We start from the raw sequence: 18342 nt of genomic DNA on the forward strand, positions 1-18342 counted from the left end.
GCTCATACACACAGCATGGGGCAAGAGCTGGCATCCTCTTTATAACTCCTCAAGGGGATTCTATACCAAAATCATACTGCTTATCATTTCCTTGCACTAACAATATAGCGGAATATGAGACATTAACAACAGGATTACGAATTGCAGTTCAGTGGAAGATCCAGGAACTTCGTGTTTTGGGGGACTCTCAACTTGTCATCCATCAAGCAACTGATGATTACTAAACAAAAGATGAAAAATTAATGCCTTATAAACAAATGGTGGATGACCTGAAACAACACTTCACAAAGATAGACTTTGAGCAGATACCAAGAGAGCAAAACCAAGCCGCAAATGCCATGGCTACAATTGCTTCACTGATTGATCTACCTCCAAACGAGACCCGCTATGAGTTCTTGGTGGATAACCTTTTGGTTCCTTCATATGAGATCATGCCTACTGAGACCATATGTGTTGTCGGTCCCGAGTCCCATTTATATGGTTCCATTTTCACATACCTTCGTGACAATACCCTACCTCCAGATCTATCAAATAACCAACGTCGCACTTTCATTCACCAATCCTCTCGATATGTCATTTTAGCTGATATCCTATACCGGCAAGGTCTAGATGGCACTCTTCTTAGATGTTTAGAAAGTGACGAAGCTCAGATTGTGTTACATGAAGTGCATGAAGGGATATGTGGTCCACATGCTAGTGGTCCTACCTTGGCCAAGAAACTCATCGAGACTGGATATTACTGGCCCAATATGGAAAAAGACTCATATCAGTTTGTCAAGAAATGTAAGCAATGTCAAATTCATGGAGACCTCATACATGCGCCAGCACAAGAACTTCAACCAATTGCGTCTCCTTGGCCCTTTTGTCAGTGGGGACTCGATCTCATAGGCAAGATTCACCCTCCTTCTTCCAATGGTCATAAATTCATTATCACTTCCATAGAGTATTTCAAAAAATGGATTGAAGTCGTGTCTCTCACACAAGTCACGGGAAAATAGATTGCTACATTCATCCTCAACTATATCATTTGCAGATATGGTATTCCTGTTTCCATTATTACTGATAACGGGCGTCCTTTCAAAAATCAAGATGTTCGCGAACTCTGTGACTACTTCCATATTTCCCATCGTTTCTCCACACCATATTACCCTCAAGGTAATGGTCAAGCTGAGGCGTCTAACAAAACAATCCTTAAAATCCTAAAGAAGACAGTCGACGATGCTGGCCGTAATTGGCATATTCAACTTAATCCTACACTTTGGGCCTACCGCACAAGTGTCCGCACACCTACAGGAGCTACACCCCATTCACTTGTCTATGGCGCCGAAGCCATCTTGCCTATTGAGGTCGACCTACCCTCTTTACGGGTCTCTTTGCAAAACATCATCAGTGATGAAGACTATAGGGTCTCTCGCTTACAAGAGTTGGAACTACTGGATGAACGAAGACAAACTGCTTTTAATCATCTCAAGGCTTACCAACAACGAATGAGTCGCAGCTACAATCACAAGGTTAAGTCTCGCTCATTTGAGGTAGGTGATTTGGTTCTCAGAGAAAACCCCAAAAATCAGCAAGACAGAGAGAAGAAGGGCAAGTTCGAACCAAATTGGCTTGGTCCTTACATCATTACAGCAGCATATGGATCTGGGGCATATCAGCTCTTAACTACAGAAGGTGAACCTTTGGAGGATCCTATCAACAACATGCACCTTCGCAGGTTCTACACATAGCTCTTTGGAATATCCTAATTCAAAAATACAAAAAAAAAAAAAAAAATTCAAAAATACAAAAAAATTATAAAACAAAAAAAATCGTTACTTGGTGAAAACCTGGCAAACAGGCGCCTTGTGAAACAAAAAACATTGAAAAATTGAAAAAAGTAAAGAAAAACATTTCATCCAACGGTGAAAACCACTTCGGTGGCGCCCTGGGCAAGTACCATGGTGAAAACTGGGTCACCAGCACCATGCGTAGAGACATTGCTCCTCCCTCCTTCAGGATTCTCTTTCATCACTTCACTTTGCACACACTCATGACCAATTCATCTATAATAAACTTACCTATTCCCATCATGGCTTGTTATTGATCTACCCAAGATTGGTTCGCCATTCATAATAAACCTCCCTTTTCACCTCCCTTTCCATCCATAATAAATCAGCTCCTATCTGTGGCTAAGGCAAATCCTACGTCTAGTGATGGGTGTGGAACTGAGAACATCACATGTTTTGAGGAGTACAGTTTCTTCCAGCTTCCTTCAGTCTATCCATGCACAATCCGCAATAAAGAAACATTTGCATCATAGATCCGCAATAAAGTTTCATCTTCTCCACAATAAAGTATCGGTTTCATGGATTCAGTCAGTTTCAGATGAGACACAGCAACAACAATGGGCTTCAACAAATCAAATCTTTCAACAGACTCAGACAACATATGGTTCCGTGCTATCTATCCTTTTTGTGAAAGCAAACATTGTGACCACAATCAAATAGACTTATACAAGTGACAAGGGACACTAAACTTGATGGCTACAGTGGATGTTGGTGTCGGGTCTTGGTTTTCTTTTGATTTTATCTTTTGGTGACATGTCTTTTAGCTTTTCCGGGATGTCTCTGACTAGAGATTCTATCTCCAGCATGTCTTTAACTAGAAAGGCGAGGATGGGGTATTGTCACCTATTTGTATTTGCTATCTGTGGATTGTCTCTTAGTAATGCTATGACTTGTCCAAGGATATGAGGACACTGTGAGTCTAGTGTGAACTGGGGCATTCCTTGTTTGTGACTGTCTTATCTCCATGCAAATAGGTACAATGACTTTCTGGATCAAACATATGCCTCGATTGTCATAACCTACTTGCCATAATAAAGCTCAATGATGATAACGCACAAGAAGCTCTTTCACTTTCATATCTTCTGTCTTTCATCCCCCTTTCTTGATTGACTTCCATCGTCCTTCTCGAGTCTGCGTAGCCTGCTATCACATGACTGAGTATAATGACACACCAAAAACATTTGCATTTCATGTAGTTGCACCTGCATTACCACATATAAGCATTTCATTCATACATATAGATATCACAACTACATCACATCCTGCACACAACACCTGCTAGCACAATTTACATTTACATTATCATATTCATCTGCATTACATACATTCACATTTGCATCATGCATACACATATAAAACATAAAAGAACAAAAATATTGCATTTCATCATGTACATATTTGCATCCATATCATAAGCATCACATAAGAACATCTCATCACATAGGTACACATGCATATAGCTACCGCAAAGATGAATCATCTCATATATATATAAAGTGTCATGATACAATGATGTCAAAAAATCATATGGCTACAAAGCACCCGCAGGTGTCTACATCATCATACAAAAATCGTACAATACTGATACATAGGGAGCCCTCTACGGCTATGATGAACTCCCTCCCTCAGAGCCGCTTGGCCTCGATAGAATCTAAGCCCTTGAAGGACCCGCCCCAAGATCATCCCTCCTGTCCCCTCTATCTGGTGGTGGTGGAGGACCCATAACCCCACCACTAGATGCATGTCTCCTCCGGCTCCCTTCCGTAGCTGTCGTTGTATGTGATGGTCTATGGAAGCTCCTCGCCGGCTGATCTGCTAGCACTGCACCATAATAGAGATCCCGCCAGTAGGCAATCTCCTCCCCGGCCCGCAAAACATAGGCATATTCGGCCCCTGTGTCCTCTGCTGCCTGCCTCCCAGCCCTCAGTGTTGTCTCAACCTCTGTGTAGCGCTGAATGGCCTGGTCTCGCTCCCACTCAGTATCTCGAAGCCGCCTCCTGAGCCTATCCCTCTCCCTCTCCAACTCCTGGATCTCATCTGCTTGTCCCTGACAGATCTCCCTCAGCTCCATCAGCTCATCCTCCTCTGCATCAACCCCCTGTGGCTCTGCCTGTGGCTCCCCCTGTACGGGTGCCTGCCCCTGTGCCTATGCCTGTACTGGTACCTATACTGGTGCCTGTACTGGTACCTGTCCCTGTATCTGTCCCTATCCCTGTACCTGCACCTATATGGGACCCTGTGCTACTGGCACCTGTAGCGGCAATCCACCGCGACCCCTCACCACCCGAGCCTGCCTATCCTCTCCACCCTCCCTTCATGGTGCAACCCTCCTCTCTCCAACTACTCCCCTCCTCCTCCATCGGCCTCTGCCCCCATCAGCTCCACCATCATCATCATCCCCCCCACCATCTCCATCTAATGGCTCTCCCGGATCCGTCAGGCGTGGGAATGGATGCGCAGCCCAGTATGCTGTGTACTCGGCATCCATGTCGGCATCCTCAATCTCTGGCCACATGTCCTAGGGTAGGGGCATCATCTCTACCAGCTGCGTAACAGCCTGATCATATGATAATAGGGGTCCAAATTACACCTGATCTCTCACAGTCCGTGCATACATGCTTGAACCTTGTGGCATCCGCTGGATCCTGCCATACTGCCTGCCAACCCTGTCCACTAGCTGCCTCTCCAGCACATAGGGCGTCCACCCAATTAGGTACCTGCTCCGGAAGGTGTAGGGAAGCTCAACCGCATCATTCTCCCACTGCTCACATCCCAGGTATGGCCTCCATATGACCATGTCGATGTCATCTATCACCCGCCGCCAATGCTCCAACCTGCCAATCCGTGGTTGTGACGTGATCATGTCATACAAGTGAACAAAATTGTGTCTGTGACCTCTGCCTCTGAAGTGTATCGGTCTCGTCACTGACAGATGCTCATAAGCCCACACCTGCAACAATGTCACCCCGCAACCCAATCCCACTGATCCGTGGTATACAAACTGATACAGCTCATAGTAGAGGTGTGCCAGCACACACGGTCCCCAAGCATATCTGGTGTGTTGTGTCACCAGTGTCTCCAGTGCACCTCCCCAGCCTACAGCCAACCCCCGTGTCGCCCTATCCGGACACAGGAACCCATTGATCGCTCCTCCTATAATTGCTGGCAGCGCTAACCTTGTAGCTGTCATAGTATCCGAAGCCACATGTCCAACCCTCATCTCCAGTCCTGGGTCCTGGAACACTCGTCTCAAGGCCTCCCTGTCTCCATCTCGATTGTATGGGATCAGCTCTCCATCGATCGGTATCCTCAAGATCCTATATACATCCTCAAGGGTGACTGTCATCTCCCCCGTCGGCAAATGGAATGTACATGTCTCGGAGTGTCATCTCTTCGCCAGTGCAGTCAACAGTCCCATGTTCGCCCGAAACTCGGGCACATACAACACATGTCTCAATCCCATAGCCTCAATCGCAGCTCGCTCCTCGGCTGTCAGCTCAAGTCGCAATCTCTGAGTCAATGGGAATCTCTCTCATGACTCCAGCATAGGCAGATACTTCTGCAGTCAAGCAAATCAATCATGTCAATCATAGTGGCATTCATTGTTCATCACAAAATGCTACTTCTTATCTACCCTAGTGACACTCACTGCTCATCACAAAATGTTGCTTCTATCCTAGTGGTACTCCCTATTAATCACAAAGTACTACGTGTTTGGCACTCCCTGTTCATCACTAAGTGTTGCTCACATTTGCATCCACTGTTCATCACAAAGTGCTACTCATATTTTAGTACTCCCTATTCATCACAAAGTACTATAACTTGGTACTCACTGTTCATCACAAAGTGCCTTGATCTATCTTATCCTAGGGCCTATGCTTGAGTGAATCCTCTTGAGTAGTTTCTTAATTGGCAATGTATGTTCTATCACAGAATTGTCAATCCTAGCCCTATTTGCAATCCTAGTCTTCCCTAGAGGACCTGCTTGAGTGTATCCTCTCAGCAGCTTATCCAATCGACAGCGTATGTTCATCACAGAACTGCCGATTTGACCTAGAAGACACAAATTCACATTTTTTGACCCAAACGCGCTTACCTGACATAAACGCGCTTGAAGACTGCACAGACGCGCCTGAAAAACACAGACGTGCCTATGCTCTGCACAGATGCGCCTGGGTGACACAGACGTGCCTTCTTGGCACAGACGCGTCTACACATCACAAACACGGCCGCATTTGGCACAGACGCGGTTTCCATCACAAACGCGCCTGGCACAAACACAGACGCGCCTCGCGAGCACAAACGCGTCTGGCACCAACGCAGACGCGCCTAGATGTTTTTGACATTTTTTGGACCCTATTCTAAGCGCATTTATTGCCCTATCTACCATGCATTAATGACAACAATAAATGCAACAAAGTACGAGGAGGTTTCGCGGTACTTACCGGCTCTCCTGCCTCTACTGGCCTCTGAAATCGGCGAACGCGGTCGAATCTGTGAACAAAGGCCATCGCTGCTGACTGCTGCTGCTCTATTTTGGCTCTGCACTCTGCTCTCGTGGATGTGTAGATGACAATGAGGATGTATTTTCCCCCGTGGTCTATCTTATAGACTACCCTACCCCTAGCCCTCGTCTCCCGAGTCAGTCTTCTTTATCCCGTGACTTTGTCACTTTATCCGGTCAGTCCATTCTAGCCTTTCTTTCTTATCGAGAGATTGTCTGCAATCTTTTCAGACATTTTCATCCAATCTCTCGAGGGGGCATATCATTCCCATCTTGGGGCAACTCTGTATCAGTTCATATTATCTTCTTTGAAACAACGCGACAAGCCGCATTGTCTCAAAGAGGGGCAAAATGTAGACACCCAAAATTGTCCAGTCTAATTAAATAATTTTATTTATTTAATTATCTAAGCTTAATTCTTCTATTAATTAAATAAATTCTTATTTATTTAATTAATTCATTTATCCTCTTCTAGCCTTATTTCTCATTTAAATAAATACATTTATTTATTTAAATTATCATTTTCTTAAATTAAATAAATATTTTATTTATTTAATTATCCCACTTCTTCTATTAATTAAATGAATCTTTATTTATTTAATTAATTCATTAACCTTTTCTACCCATGACATATGTCATTCATCTCTTAATTCATACACTACCTACCCCTTTCATTATTTTATTATTTCTTTTACCTACCCTCTAATCATAGCCGACCTCCTTTTACACCTCTCAATCTTATCCCTCCATTTCTTATAGTGTCTTCTATATAAGGAGATGCTTCCTTCATTATCAAACCCTAATCGTTCTATGCATTCTAATCATCTTTTATGCACTTAACTACGCTAAGATCCTACTTGCAACCACATTCCGTTCTTTGTTGAGCTCTTGTGCACATAAAATCTGAGAGCAAATATATCAAGCAAGATCAATGGAGATAGGAAGAATGGAGATCCAAACCCTATTGGACATGTGATGGTATAATCTTTGTGATTTCGTTTGATTTGCATTGTATTAGGTAATCTTCATATGTTATGGTGGATCTTTGTTGTTGTTAGGCTAGGGTTTTGTGGTTGAATTCATTTAGCCTTTCAATATCGTTATTATTGTTATCCATTTTCACCATATACAATTAGAATTATGACAAGTTTGGCCACATTAAGAAGGATGACAAAGAAGGAATTTGACGATTATTTAACCTATCACAATGACTCTAGTGATGTGTCATTTGTAACACTTACTACATATGCATCTAAGAATGCATGGCGGATTTCAAGCCCAGTACATCTTTCCACATGACTCCCTAAATAGAGTGGTTTGTTGAGTACAAGAATTATGATAGTGAAATGGTCTACATGGGAGATGATTCTTATTTTCAAATCATTAGTCATTATAGATTCTTTATAGAACCAAATCTCTCTCTAGTGTTTTGTGGATCCTAGCGTAGCAAAGAACCTATTTTCTATGAGCAAGATGATTGATATGTGTGTCTTTGTTCATGCATAACAATTATATAGGTTTGTTCATGCATAACAATTATATAACACTACAAGGAAATTGTAAAGATTTTGTAGGGCATCTTATCAAATATAACACAAGTATATAGGTTTGTTCATGCATAACAATTTATTTCCAAGTTTCCATGCATAAAGCCTAGCTTATGCATTCAATTGAGGGGTGTAGTCTTGATTGATGCCTTCATTAAGGTATCATAGAGTGGACTTTGATCAATATTCAGCTTTTGTTTACAAAACTTGAGACTATGTTTCTTTTTCTTGATAAAGGCACCAATCTAATTTATGATTAGACTACTACTATCACACTGACACATTCAAAACATCTAAAATTAATCTTCTTTTAATATTGTATTCAAATTTTGTCTATAAAACTTGAGAACTTGTTTCCCTTACTTGATAAAGGCACTAATCCACTTTGTAATCGACCTACCAACACATTCAAAACAACTAAAATTAATCTTCTTTTCTATATTTGTTGATTTTGTTATCTTTACTTCCATGTCTAGATATGTGCAATATCATTAGCGGTTGTCAAAACAAATTCTCAAATTCTTCAAACTCTTTATATCGTTGTTCATCTACCTCATCAAGCTGCAAAACCCTTGTACTATCAAACTCATATAATAACTTAGTGATGAATCAAGAGGAGATCTTGTATATTGTTTATGGTTTGTTACAAAGTTCATTTTCAATCCCCATGGTCATTATTTAATGTAACACCTCCACGAATACCCCCCTTGGCCTAATAGAGCCTAAATCTAAAAACAAATTACCCACCTTAACAAATTCATCCATTGTTGTGCCTAGCTAATCATCAGCTACATATATTCCCCTAAGTTTAATACCCCTAACACTCAAGAATAACCTAGCTCTAGGGATCTACGACCTACATCTTTGAGCACCAACAAGACCCATTACAGAGTGCTATCATTTGAGATCTTCATCCTCGTAAGAGTATAATTGAAATGAATAAGTTTTTGGGTCATACAAGCTATCAACACAAATTTGCACAAAAATACATGGCAATCACAAGAACAAATGAGAAAATACTAAAGAAAAAATAATTACAAAAATAGAGGGGAAAACTTTGTTTTAAGAATTATGTAATGTACTAAAGAATACAATTATCTAAGCTCCTAACTTAATCTTCATTGATTGGAAACATTCCTTTCATGTACATGTCAACCCATCAAGGACTTACAATCATTGTAGTATTATCACAACCTAAATTAACAAAGACTATCCAATTGCTTTTCCAAGTAGAAAGTTGGTAACATTTAAAAGGGTTTTCACCATTGAAAGGCATGCATATGCCATGCTCTATACACTAAAAAATTTCAGAACTTACTTCTTATCTACTCCATTTACGTTATTTATGGATTGTGAACCCTTAAAATATCTTATGAGCATTGCCCCTAGGTCAACTCATCATTGACTATCCTAAAGATGTTACATTTTGTCATACATTCAAATACAAAGAATAATTTTCACTTTTGTCACAGCTATGTCTTCGCATTAGTCAAAATAATCGATTCAACTCTTGCATCAATAATATCAAAACTTTGATTCCGCAGTTGGCCTACTAATTATGTAATAAGTCCTCTACTTGTTCATTAGAAAACCACTCTATAACCCCCAAATTTCATGCTAGTTGTTTAAAGAGTTATTTTGCGCTCCAAAAACTCTCAAAATAGGCATTAAATAGGTAAATTTTGTTACAATGACATCGAGTTCTTTAAGATCTTAAATAGAAGAGAAGTTCAATCAACTTACAAGATCAAAGTTATAGCTTTCATAAGTTATGACCCTCACATCGTAGCATTTATGATGTATAAGAAAATTGTAGAAAGGGTTACAAGTGTTGACCAACAAGATTAGCCAACCAATGATACACATTGTAACTATTATAAAACACCTTTGGAGTATTTGAATGAGACAAATTGTAGCACCCAAGTTGTGAGGACATCTATGCTGACATTTTTATGACAGATGTAAGGAATATTATATTTAGCATTAGGACATTTGTTGAAACTTGGGCATTCAAATACAACTAAGTGATTTGCGTACCACTTTTGGGACGTATTAGGTCATAGTTTTATGCTTCTCCTCATCTCATTTCATATATTGCTTCCCTTTTTATTGGATTCTCGAGATTAAGTTTTCATAATGTATTTTCATGCTGATTCAAATAAAGTATGCTATAGGGAACCATGGCTTCCAACACTTTTTTATTCCGTAGCAGTTTTAACTGCATCAAGAAGCGACGGCATCAGCTTGGGATTAGTTGAAATGATGCCCTTTTCCACATCCAAATATCTTCCCTTGGAGAAATCAAGAGGCTCCCCAGCAGCATCAACCACAACTCCACCTGCCTCTGCAATTCACAAAAATATTTTCTAATCAGCAAGATAAAAGGAAAAATAAGAAGCCCTAGGCAAATAAAATTCAGTCATTTGATTTTTCATTAAAATCAGCCAAAGAAAACAAGCTGATGTTCAAGCAATCGAGTAAGTAGAAAAAAAAAATGCATACAAAGAAGACTCAAATAAATGCAGGGATTGCATGACCATAGAAATAATCAGTGACGAATTGTGATTATATTATATATCAAAATAGCCATCATGTGATGCATGTGCTGGAAGAGAGAAATATGGAAATGGAGACAGGATTCTTGTCCCTATACAGGAATAGCTGGTTATGTGGCTAATAGTTACAACTACCAAGATAACCTATAATTGGTTTGTACTAGGTGAATGCCTACCTTAAAGAAAATTACATGTCCATGAATTGTAAAAAAATTACATTCCAGCATTTGGTAGGATCAGCCAGTAAGAATCCGATATTCTGGCGTCACTCAAACTACTTGGATAAGTCCATCATTGTTGGATAGTGACAACTTCTCATGGACTAAAGTACTATGCTCTTAAGGTGTTGGTGGAATTATCAAGACAGTTTAGTTGACTTAATTAATTTAATCATTTTTGTATGATCTTGGGATAATTTAAAACAGAAAGTAATTAAATATTAAAGTTGTCTAAATAAATAAAATTTATATTTAGTTATATGAAAAGGTGTTTTATGTGTTCAAATGAAGTGTTGCTAGGCTCAGGATTCTGAAAAACAGTCACAAGGAAGGGAAAACAATAAAAAAAAAAAACTTTTTTGAAAAAACAACAAAAAAGCAAAAATGATGTTTCTCAAAAAAACAATGAAAAAGAAAAAAAATGTTTTTTCCTAAAATAGCTTTGAAAAAGTTATAAAACTAGAAGAGTTTTCAAGAAAGACATTACTTTCTTTTGCGCTGCTGTTTAAGATGAATCTCGGATGATGATGTAGCCATGATGTTTGCTTGCGTATCAATGACTAGTGTGTATATTCAAGTGAGGAATTTATTATTAAGTTTTCTCGAAGCCTTCAAGACTATATGTTTTGTTATCAAGCTCATTAAAAAAGAGGTATGGTTAAATAAAAAGATAAATGGTCATGTTCTAGTTTGACCTTAGCTAGGATACTAATAGATGGGATTGTTCTATGAGTTGTCTGTGCAGGGCATGATCGATATATTTTTGAGATATGAAAATGGCATTTATTGCCAACTATGACATAACTTATATTCAGTAGTGCAATGATGGTAGCATGCCAACTTTGCCTAAGGAAGTCCTTGTATACCAAACAAGTTGTTCAATGTATTAAACAAGATAATTCTTGATTGTGGCTTTGAATGTGAAGATCCAGAGATTTGCAACAGGGGATATGTATTTTGCAGACATTATGATCATGATTCATCATTGACCTATTGCTTGCTTAGACTTATAGTTTGATGGGGGTTTGGGGGCAATGCCCGAACAAGGTCTTGGGGCAACTCCCCTAGTGAGGTCAAGGGCAACCGCCCCTTGCAAGGGTCTGGGGGCAGCCCCCACCACCAAGTCCAATGAAGACCTTCAAAACCACACAGACTTTCATGGCGCACACCATTTTCATATTTTTTTGTAAATCCTAGATGGGCATGTCATAAACTAAACAAACATTGAAAGGTTGTAAGTTTTTTTTTTAATATAACTAAAATGGTGAGTCTACTTGCTTGCCTAGACTTGGCAAGTTTGGTGAGTCTCCCAAACTCAAGAAGTCTAGCGAGTACTCAACAGTTGAGTTCCCTAGACTCGCCGAGTCCTGGTGAGTCTTATAACTACTTTCATACAAGAATCATCATTATGTTGAAAGTTGCACATTGAATTTCAGATTCAATGGGTATTTTGGTTGTGATTTGTTCTTTTCAATATTTTGAGTCTGCAGAGATTTTGGGGGTTTTATTTGGATTCAATGTTTGAAGTGAATTATATATTCCAAAAAATAAATAATTATAATTTGTTCTGTGAATATGATTTGATGTGTAATAGTATTTCAATGACCCTACAACACTCAGAATTGTAGAAATTAGTATTTCGGGCTACTTCAGGTTGGGATTGATCACTAAAGGTAAAAAGAAAGGCTTTTTTAGACAACAATTGAGCAGCACCAACTTATAAAGTGTACATATTAATGTTAGAAGTGTACAGATCAGACTTTCAATATAAAGGCAAATAGGGGCATCATGCAGATTTTACTTTATATCAAATTATAATCAGCATATCATAGTCCAATAGCAGCAAGGAAGCAATATATCAAACTATGTGATCCAACTACAACCCTTGATCATCGACTAGCTCAATACAACATTGAGAATTGTATAAATCAGTATTTTGGATTATTTCAGGTTCGGATTGATCACTAAAGGTAAGAAGGGCTTTTTAACACACCAATTGAGCAACACCAACTTATAAAGTGTACATATTAATGTTAGAAGCGTGCAGATCAGACTTCCAATATGAAGGCAAAAAGGGGCATCATGCAGATTTAAGTTTATATCAAATTTTAATCAGCATATCATAGTCCAATAGCAGCAATGAAGTAGCATATCAAACTATTTGATCCAACAACAGCACTCTATTATCACTTTAGCTCAATACAACATTGAGAATTATAGAATTCAGTATTTTGGGCAATTTCAAGTTGGGATCGATCACTAAAGTAATAAGAAGGGCTTTTTTAGACACCAACTGAACAGTACCAACATATAAAGTGTACATATTAATGTTAGAAGTGTGCAGATCAGATTTTTGATATAAAGGCACATAGGGGCATCATGCAGATTTGAGTTTATATCAAATTTTAATCAGCATATAATAGTCCAATGGCAGCAAGGAAGCAGTATATCACTTATAGCTCAATCTGAGTAAATATTTTATATGTTTCAATTTGCTAGCTAACTGTTTAACAAAATGCTCTCAAATTCAAAATAATAGATATATGTTTGATAAAATGTCTGTACATAATTGTTGAAGGAAACTAATTATTTCTTATCTTTTCTCATTGTAATTCTAGAAGGTTGTACTGCCAGTAATTTTTCATTCACTATAATAGATCTTGGACGATAGTATCACTAGGTCGCATTTTAATTCTTGTTCATTCTCCACCTTGTATGGTATGAATCAGAATCAGGTGAGTTAATCCACCATTTTGGCATTCATGCAACTTTGTTTGCACTCAATATCCACCGATTTGGCTAGAGCAATTCTATAATTGTTTTAAATTGTTAGCTGGTCCTCTTGACGCCAACACATTTCAATTAACTTACTCTATCCTCATTCTTCCTCCATTATGCTCACCTTGCCCATTCTGATGACTAGGAGATTAGAAGAGTAGAATCAAGTTGATCACAAAAACATTTTAGGAATTTGAGCTAAAATCCTACAAGGGTTACTACAGTTATATCAACGTTGGTGTTCTTGCCAACCTATTGGGAAGCTAACAATTTGTTACAGATCTTCACAAGAATGCTTTGAGTTTCAATGATGATTTATCATTGAAAGGATTACCACAGCCCTAAATCTATCACCCTGCTTTGGTGGTTGTGTACATGTTTTTCTAGTGATCACCATAATCTATGTTAGTGGGTCCCTACCCCTGCCCTTCTGGGTCCCAATCCAATTTGATATGGGTCCGAGTTTGAGGCCGATCCACTATGGGTCCGGGTAGCATCCTGTAATAAACCCCCTTAATTTTTATTTTATTTTTTAGCAAGATTACACACACAACCACACCCGTTAGGGTTAGAATAAGAAATACAAAACCAGCAAGAAGGAACCCTACACCTTTTGATCATCAAGAGCCCAAACTGGGAGGGTGAGAGCATACGGTAGCAGGGGATCGTTAGTAATAAACTGCTGAAGAACTGAATACAATAATGGGTGGCAAGCCAGCCCCTTCCGCTTATCTAGTGGGTAAACAAAGAAACTTGGCGGTAAACCAGCCAAGAGGACAACACTCCAAAGCACGAATCACTCTACCGCAATATTTCAGCAGGAGGACTTAACACACATAACAAAGCTCAACTCAACCACTTATGCAGCGGGAGGATTGAGCTACAAAATATCAAATATAGGCGGCAAGTCAGCCTCTTCCACTTTTCAACGAGTATGCTTACAATCCAGAAGTGGTTGATAGTACTACTATTCAACCTTACAAAATATAGAAAAGATAGAATAGAAAAAGAATGTTGATCACAGAAGATACAGATGTATTTTTTACGCACACGCGAGCACAGAAGATACAGATGTATTTTTTACGCACATGCGAACACAGAATAAAATATCAAAAAGTATCTTATCCTCTCTTGAACAAAATCTCTCAAATGCTGAAGATTAGCTTAAGGATCACTTGACAAGACTCCAAGGTTTATGAATGTAGGGTCACTACATGTGGATATGCTCTGTTGGTTGGTGTGATTATGCTGGAATCGCAAGGGGACTTACAATTGAATGCCTAAATGCTTGATTCTGGAACTTAGATCATCTGATATGACAATATAGTGATGCTTTTCAGTCCTAAACTAGCTTGAATTGAAAAGGCAAAAGGTAAAGGTTTGAAAAGGTCTATTCTAAGGCCTAGAATGTAAGAACATAGATGAATGACTATATGGAACCCTACCGAGCGAGGTCTCACCATCAACTTGAACAATTTGACACAAGCTCAGTGCAATCTTCTAAGGACATTTCAAAGATGTTCGAATCAATACCATCAAACATTGATCACCATTCAAGTTAATGCATAAGCAATTAGTGTAGAACAATTCAAAGTTGAGCTCATATGATTCCAGTTGACTACACAAGGCTCACTTACAAGCAACAAGAGGCTAGAGGTATGGACTAAACGGATTCCACACAAATACATTCAACATACTCCTCCACTCAATCTAATAAACATGAAAGTAAATCGAGAAGCAAAGACCATGCGAGTTGTTGAAATAACGAATCAAATTCACCATAAATTCAATGAAATCAATTGTTCTTTACAACAAGGTTTGGCAACAATCTTTGCCTTCTCCTAATCTAATTTCTATTCTAATTGCTATTCTATTCACTATTTGCTAACTATTAACTATTCTCCAACTATTAGCTATTCTACTTGCTCTTAAACTTTATAAATGAAGAGTCTAAGCTTTTATAGAGAGCTCATTTACAATGAATCGCCAGGATTGAATCTCCATCAATGGCCAAGATTTTACAATGAAAACCCTAATTAGGGTTTGTTACAACAAACTCTCCTTAGCCAATGAGAAAATTACATTCCATGAGTGTGGACCAACAGATATCGAGGGTAGGTGCCTCAGAATTTGTGCCATCACTGGTGGGTCAGGTACATTGAATCAAGACATGTAGAGGTAGCCCTTCCCTGATTGGTGAGTAGTGACTGGGATGATGACTAGGACGCCGCCTTTAACTTGCACCTTTGTAGACTGGATAGATTCATCATCATGAAGAGATATCAAGAGATATCTCTTGATACTCAACATTATCTAGCTCGCTCAAAGTAGTGGTGATGGGAATTATTGATATAGCTAAGTCTTTCTTCCATCCTTGCTTGCTTTGGAGTGATCGTATGACTTCTCCTTAACACTCCTTTGATCTCTTCATGCCCCCAGGGTGTGGTGAGAATCTTTGAATATCTTGAGATCTTCTCCTCCTTGATATTCTTGTATTTGCTGATGAAGCTTCTTGAAGTGGTCCCCTTGTATCTTGTCCTTGGTGTTGAAACTTTCTCCTTGAGGTCTCTACTCCAATCTTCCTCCACCCTGATCCTTTTGATTTCTTTCCTTGCTTCCTGCAAAACAAACAAATGGGCATCAATCTCACATGATATATAACCTTTACACACTCCCATTTTGCCTTGATCTCTTATTCTACATGTGCAGGTCTGATATGTGTTTCTATAGGTGAAATTGTTCATTTTGATAACTGAATTCACTGTCTAAAAGGTAAACTTAATGTCCTAGGGCAGATCTGGGCTGTCTAATGATGAAAACTGTCTTCCTTGATCATCAGGTCTGCACCTTCAAAGTCTGATTTCGCCCTTGTACTGGAGCAATTCATTTACGTTTTGATGAAACTCGCTTATGTGCTGACAAAATCTGATGTCTAGTTGGAGAAATTCGCTGACCTACTGACAAAATTCGCTGATGGAGAAAGATAATGTTTTCGTTCGATGTTAAAATGATCTTTTGAGCTCCCTTATATATGCGACCTAGGGTAGAGATGTGTCTTTTGGGATGCAAGGCCGACTTGATCTAGTGTAAACAAAATATAAATTATCCTTCTTGATGCTGGCCGACTTGGTAAATCACACTCTCCCTTTTATCAATTCGAATTTTTGAATTACTTTAGGTGCCAAAATGCTTGCTTTGTGGAATTTCGCTCTATGTCCTTGCTAGGGACAGGACCTATATCACAAATTCGCTCACAGTCCTTCCCAAGGACAGGACCTAAATGAAGCTCGCTCATCGTCCTTTGAGAGGACAAGACTCATATCAAAATTTTGCCCTTTGTCCTTTGGAAGGACAAGACATAAATGGAATTTTCGCTCTCTGTCCTTTCCAAGGACAGGACCTAAATCAAAATTCGCTTGCTGACCTTTGCAAGGTACACTCATCTATTTGCTTCATGCCTTTTGGGCAGTCAAGGTCAAGATAAATGTTTTGCTCCATGTCCTTTCTAAGGACAGGCCCAAAATGACAAATTTGCTCTTTGTCCTTGGTAAGGACAAGACTTAAAGTGCAGTTTGCTCTGTGTCCTTGGCAGGGTCAGGACCTATAATTGAAAATTTTGCTCTATGACCCTTCTAAGGACAAGGTTGATTCTAAACAAAGTTCAGATTAAGACACATTCTAGTTTGGTCTACCATCAACAAGGAGAAGGCATGCAAATGATTTCGCCCAATGTCCTAAAGGACGGGACCTATGATGTAATTTTCGCTCTAAAACCCTTCTAAGGACAAGCTTCAAAAGGTGAATTCGCTCTATGTCCCTTGGAAGGACATGCCCTAAAATAGAGCTCGCTCCAAGACCTCTCTAAGGACAAGGTATGAAAGATTCATTCGTTCCAAGTTGATGCAAGATTCATGATTAAGTGAAGAAGCTCACTCCATGTCCTTGATGAGTATTTCGCTCTATGTACTTGGTAAGGACAAGACTCAAAACATAATTCGCTCACCATCCTTTCCAAGGACAAGGTCAAGGTATGAGAAATTCACTCAATGTCCTTTCCAAGGACATGACCAAAATGATAAAACTTGGCAATTCACCTTAGGATCTATACAAGGACATGACTTGAAACTCTTTTACCTCATCCATTTGAAAGCATCATCAATTCAGCCCTTAAAAACATCTATAGAGGAAATTCGCTTTGTGACCTTTGGAAGAACAGGACCTAAAACAAAATTTTGCTCTAGGACCTGAGCAAGGACAAGACTTAGAGGTTTCGCTCAATGACCTTAGGAAGGACAGGACCTAAGTAAAGATTTTCGCTCTATGTCCTCTCCAAGGACAAGGTCAAGATAAAAAAGTTCGCTCTAGGTCCTTTGGAAGGACAAGACTTGAAGGAAAATTTCGCTCTATGTCCTCTCCAAGGACAAGGCATGAAATTCGCTCCAGAACCCTTGGAAGGACAGGACTCAAGTTTGCTCTAGGACCTTTGCAAGGTACGGGAGCTAAATGCAAAATTTCGCCTTAAGTCCTTAGAGAGGTACATGATCTCAAACATCCTTGAATTCAATCCTTCACTTTCCTTCACTCTACTAGATCATATCCCAAATCTTCACGAAACATGTCAACTTTTACCCTTCAAGAAGGCTCAAGGAAGGAATTCACTCTAATCTCGAGGCCAAGGACGTGTCTAAGGCAAGTTTGCTCCAGCAAGGACATGACCCTATGTAGACACTTCGTTCAATCTTTTTCCACCTGAATTGATGAATTCTCTGGCTACTCAATTCTATCCCTTCAATGCAAAAATTAAAAATAAGGATTCTAAGACAACCTAGGACTAAGCAAAAAGGATTAACCCTAGAAAGCGAAAAGTGAGGGTCCCCATTTGCAATGGAGCGATGTGTGAATACCTCACAA

General features: G+C 39.3%; 1 protein-coding gene across 1 annotated transcript in view; it reads right to left on the reverse strand.

Moving 5' to 3' along the window:
* Positions 1 to 9560: 9560 nt before the first annotated feature.
* The window catches only part of LOC131065124 (SAL1 phosphatase), a 78790-nt gene continuing 70008 nt past the window's right edge, over positions 9561 to 18342 (reverse strand). Inside the window, exon 8 of the mRNA XM_057999541.2 lies at positions 9561 to 10224. Within this exon, the coding sequence (XP_057855524.2) occupies positions 10079 to 10224 (146 nt within the window). The 3' untranslated portion in view covers positions 9561 to 10078. The remainder of the gene's footprint in view (positions 10225 to 18342) is intronic.

This window comes from Cryptomeria japonica, chromosome 11 (assembly GCF_030272615.1).
Source record: "Cryptomeria japonica chromosome 11, Sugi_1.0, whole genome shotgun sequence".
NCBI classification, from domain to species: domain Eukaryota; kingdom Viridiplantae; phylum Streptophyta; class Pinopsida; order Cupressales; family Cupressaceae; genus Cryptomeria; species Cryptomeria japonica.